A 5,266-nucleotide genomic window follows, 5' to 3' on the forward strand; every position below is an offset into this window, starting at 1 on the left:
CATCACCCTACTGTCCATTGATGGTCCCTATGCCCTCCATCGCCGTCCGTACTTCCCGTTGATGAGACATTGATGGTTCCTATGACCACACTGTTACCATCATCATATGATCATGGTAATCTTCGCTTATTTACTCTTCATATACCGCTGAAGAACCTTTTCCTTTTTTTTCTTTGTTCTTTTTTTTTTCTTTTTCGTTTTTTACCTTCAAAGAACCTGTTAATTTTGAAAATTGATATTTTTCTTGTTTGTGTTCTTTCAGTATTATTTGGGGTTGGCTTGTTGTTTGAATTAGAAATTAGCGATGGATACAGGAGATCACATTGTGTTTAAGAAAAAGAAAATAGATAATATGATGGATCTTTGCTGCTGGTGTCTCTCTCTCTCTCTCAATATCTCTCGATGTGTGTGGTAATAGAATCAAGAAGTTATTAACTAAAGGTCGACTCATTTTTGCTAGCCATTAGTAGATAAATGAAACTTATGTAGGTGCTCTGTAATATATAAGCTGGTTTGAAAAATGGTTAAAACTTGAAACATCTATCATGATCCAGATTTCATTTCTCAAGAGTTGGCAAACTAAACGTTTAACTTTAGTGCAACTAAGTGTCCTTTCAGGTTTGGTTGTCCTCTTTTACGCTCATTGAAAAAACAAGCACATGTCTGAATTCTAAAATTAACTCCACAATATGTATTGGTTTCTTGATTTTAAGTTAGAAATATCAGTATATGGGTATTTTTTTTAAAACCAACAGGATCCATGGTGAGTGTATGCATGTGAAATGCTAAGAAGCAAAAGCCGATTCTATCATTTCCCTTTACTGCATCTTTCTTTTTGTAGAAAATGCTGCTGTCCCTGTGGTGTGCCTCCTGAGAGATAAGACAATTAATGACGCTCACACTGTTGTCATGTGCAGGTATTGGAGATCTTGTGTTCCAAGGTGCTGACAAGCCAAAGAAAATTTAGAATATGTATTCCTATTATAGTTCTAGAATTGTTGATAAACCTGCGGTGGTTCTGTGTGATCTGGAGAAGCAAGCTAATGCTATTTAGTAGCTTGTGATTCGATGTTTCCTTTAGCATGTGATTCGATATTTCCTTTAGCTCATGATTCAGTGTTTCCTTTAGTGCTTTAAACGAGGAAATGAAGTTGGCCTCTGCTTTTTTCCTTATTGATTATGTGCATTTCTTGATTTTTTTAATCATTTATGATTTTCCAATGTCTTGTAACATTTTTGGGTCTGTGACAGGCGTAGTACACATAAGATTGGCACAAGTTGGTTCTGCAGACACCTGATGAGGGAGGTTCAAGAATTTGATATTTGACTATTTTATGTGCCGAAACTGCTGAAATTGTAACTCTTATCTAGGTAGATATAGATATCGTACAATTTTTTCTGTCGCGCCTTGTGATAATTTTTTCCACTTTGCATTTCAATGGATAAAATTTTGGGAATATGAAGAATAGTTTGATTAATTTGCCATGAGGTTTATATAGTTGAAATTTTCAGAGATGTTGGTCATAAGTTTCACCTTTTAGAAATATGCAACTCATCAGTATCTTGAGAATCATAGGAATGTTAAACATGCGCTTATATTTCTCTTTTTTCTTTCATTTGGTACGATGTCATGCTCATGCTTTTGATGCACTGAGCCACCCCAATGCCTTAGTAAATCTTCCTTCAGAAAATTCTATAGATGGATATATCTGTCCTAGGCAATGAACTAAAGAAGCAGCAGATAAACAAATGTCTCATTAAGCAGTGACTGCATGTTACTAAGTTTCATGCCCTCCATTGAAATTACACTTACAGCCGAATTGGCAAAGCTGATTGAAGTTGCCCTCAGAGCCAGATCAGAAAAAAAGCACACACACACACACATTTAATTTTTTAGTTTTTTATTTTTTTATTTTTAAATTTTTAAAATTTTTATTTTTAAAATTTTAAATTTTTATTTTATTTATTCAAAATGGGATTAGTATTTCAACACATGAATATTACAAATTTGTCTATGACACTTACACGATTCAAACTTGTTCCAAGGACCATTGAATATGGTCAAATCCTTTTAGGGCACATTTAGAAAGACGAACACCCTTTTTATAGCCTGTTCTTGCATTATTTTTCTTCTGTGATTTCACTGCCTTATGGGGAAGCTCCCCTAGCATCTCTCTCTCTCTCTCTCTCTCTCTCTCTCTCTCTCTCTCACGCACACACACAGGAAAAACACACACATGTACCTGCAGACAACCTCAAACAATTCCCTGTTACAATTAATTTGATACCAATATGCTATTTGACCTCAAATTTCAGGCAACTTAGAAAGCCATTTCAAATTACAGCCAAAACCAGTTTACTTCCAAGAACGCCTAATTGACATGAGAGGAACTGATGGACATGAAAGATAAAACCATAAAAGGAAATTTGAAAGGAAAGGGAGATATACACTTCATCCAAGCTTAGAGAGGACATCATTGAGGGCGGAGACAGTCTCTGCATAGTATTTCTCTGCCTCTGGGGTGCTCTTGATTTTTGCAGCATGGTCAAGCTGCAACAAAAGGTCCAACCAGAAACTGTTAGTTAATGTATGGCATGGTCCTACGATAACAGGCATGGAATCAAATTAGTCCTAAGTTTCTCCAACGTGTCAACCTTATGTTTGAGAGAAGGAAAAAGGAAAAGTAAATTTTCCCAGATAAAATAAAAGTTCATGCCTGTAGCAATTCTGATAATGTTAAAACCATGTTATAAGGAAAGTCTCACAGCAAAGATCATGCACCTCATATTTGTAAATGGGAATAATACAATAGAAGAATGCCACTTTTCTTTACACCATCATATGGTGTAGATAATGTAAGGTGCATTATTTTAACAGAAGAATCGCATTACCCATGTCTTTCGGCAAGCACTAACATCTATAAAGAAAATTTACGTGCTAGGCTCAAGATACAAGCTGTGCACCCCCTAAACCTCACAATAACCCCTAAATCATCTATCATATCATGGATGATGCCTGAGTCACTTACTTTGTCGATTTGGCTGAAGAGCTTGCCAGTCAGCTCCTTAAGTGGCTTCTTCTCATCCTTCGGCTTGGCTGCGATGACAGTGTTGAGATCGTATCGAAGGTACCCAGCCTTGAGGCGAAGGTCCATTTGGACATAAGTCCATGCCTTCTTGTCGATTAACTGCTTCACACCTATTATGTCCTTGGCTGAGTCTTTTGCGCGAGCTGCTGCCTCAGCTGGGGCTAGGGGTTGAATGTAGAATCGAGTCTTTAGGGGCTGCTCCAAGTCCCTAGGCTCATCCGAATTCAAGGTTCCGGCTGTAAAGGTAGAGTATATTCATCTAGTTATTTTGTCTTCTGGTATCTAAAGTTTTCTTATGCTTGATGATGGACATTCTCTGTGAATAATACTTACAAGGTTATTCACTCTGGTGGAGTGCAGTGAATCTCGACTCTCTTCTCAATAACAGACAGAGGACGTCTCCATGGTATACAACCAACACATATACATTTAAACTGTTTATTTATCTATGTATTTCATATTAGTTGGTCTTGTTGAAACCAATTTGGCCCAATTCATAAGCTATTGCCTCCCAAATTCTTAGATCAGACGTACAGTTCGAAGTTTTTCATTGTGTTGAAGCAGCATAAGGAGCTGGTGTGTCTCTTGCCAACGATTTAAATAATGGAAGGCATACGACCCTTTCCATTTATCTATACCCATTCTTTCTCAAAAATGATGATGGAAAGATACTTGAAATTAAAAATCGATTATGAGGACCAATTGTCAGAGCAATGAAAGTTAAAGAGTGATGACCTTCCATCATGAATTGCCTAATAAAACTTGCTAACCAACTAAACCAAGCATAAGCATTGAAAACCTAAATGTTACCCAAGGTACAAAGTTCTTGCAAGTGAATTGAATATAAATTATGAACTCCCGACATTTGATCGACGAATTTTTATTTACTTTCTCTCATTTGGGTTGATTACAGTGGGATAAAAACCAGGAAATGTTTGATCAAGGTCACTTTTTAATGCACTGTAAGGCCTAAGACTGGTGACCAACTAGCTCAAAGATTAAACAAGAGAAAGCAGATACAAAAGAAAAACACTCACGTAATCCACCAGAAGGGGGCGGCGCAGGGCCTACTTTGATGGGCTTGACCGCAGCCAAGGCCGACTTGACGAAGGACGCGGAGGCAACACCAGCCGCCAAGAAGCTGAGCATTGCTCGGCGGCCCACAGCTTCTTCAGTTTCAATTGAAAGCTGCTGTTGCGCTGCTCTAATTCCCTGTCGACTAACAACCAACCTAGCAGGAGTAGTAGCACCATGGTTTGAGCCACTGGTCAAGCGATTGGAGCCACTACTGAGCTGGAGGCTACCCTCTAACACTGCTTGAGATGAGCCACCCAAACCAGCCATTGATGCCATTGCATGAGCCATGGTTGTATGGGTGATCAAAGTGTGTTTGATTCTGTGTAAGCAAGGGGTAATGGGGGGGATTTTATTTTTGAGGAGTGAGTGGCTTGAGACTGGCCAATGTTTTTGTGTGCTTGAGAAGCAACGACTGGTGAAACTTTCTTATCCCCCAGAGATAAGTTGGGGTGGAAAACATCCAACCGTGGATGGCCACGTAGCTTAATGTATTGTTTTGTATTGGTGAACAAATGAGCCATGTCAGCCTTGGTGGGGTATATGAATATCTATACGCTTCATTACAAAATATGTCGAGGTCGAAAATAAAGGACACGATTTGTATGAATCTGCAGATTCACCTATTTAAACAGGTCTTCTCTTCAAATTTAATTTAGAGATGGATTTTGGATAAAAAAATTTAGAGAATTAATATCTCACCATGATAAGTAGTAAATTGAAATCATTGAGTTTTCTAAATTATTGTTATTATTATAACACTGTCCATTTTAAAATTGAGATTATCAATAAAGAGACCATTTATCTTTGGACACGGTTTTACGCGCCCAAGAATGCATACATAGAAATGAGGGCCTCATAAGAAATCTATTTTTGAGATGGATTTTAGGTTTTTAAAACTTGATTTTCAAGGACATGTAATCTCTAATAAAGAGATCATAAATATGAAAAAATAAATAGATTTTAAAAACTAAAAATAATAATTCTAGTAAAAAAACATTTGGATCGTTAATTTCTATTGTTTTTAGATGGAACACCTACTTACATCCAACTTTAAGATGGATGTTTTACACTTTCTGGATCACAAATGTAAAAATGTGGTT

At 37.2% G+C, this 5,266-nt stretch overlaps 1 protein-coding gene across 1 annotated transcript; it reads right to left on the reverse strand.

Annotated features, from left to right (window-relative positions):
• Positions 1 to 2,280: 2,280 nt before the first annotated feature.
• On the reverse strand, positions 2,281 to 4,487 carry LOC18427904 (oxygen-evolving enhancer protein 3, chloroplastic). The gene is made up of 3 exons (XM_006836947.4): positions 4,127 to 4,487; positions 3,030 to 3,325; positions 2,281 to 2,551 (listed from the first exon to the last, which is right to left on the reverse strand). Exons 1-3 carry the CDS (start codon positions 4,452 to 4,454, stop codon positions 2,453 to 2,455), a joined length of 723 nt encoding a protein of 240 aa, XP_006837010.1. The 5' UTR covers positions 4,455 to 4,487; the 3' UTR covers positions 2,281 to 2,452.
• Positions 4,488 to 5,266: the final 779 nt, after the last annotated feature.

This window comes from Amborella trichopoda, chromosome 2 (genome assembly GCF_054954075.1).
Source record: "Amborella trichopoda isolate Santa Cruz 75 chromosome 2, AtrichopodaSantaCruz75HAP2 v2.0, whole genome shotgun sequence".
Lineage (NCBI taxonomy): Eukaryota > Viridiplantae > Streptophyta > Magnoliopsida > Amborellales > Amborellaceae > Amborella > Amborella trichopoda.

What these genes read in the sequence shown, in the direction of transcription:
- LOC18427904 (XM_006836947.4), bottom strand. Translation starts at nt 4,454, where the DNA reads ATGGCTCATGCAATGGCATCAATGGCTGGTTTGGGTGGCTCATCTCAA. An exon ending in GCCCCCTTCTGGTGGATTAC is followed by an intron (nt 3,326 to 4,126) that starts GTGAGTGTTTTT and finishes CTACCTTTACAG; the next exon opens with CCGGAACCTTGAATTCGGAT. An exon ending in TCTTCAGCCAAATCGACAAA is followed by an intron (nt 2,552 to 3,029) that starts GTAAGTGACTCA and finishes CTTTTGTTGCAG; the next exon opens with CTTGACCATGCTGCAAAAAT.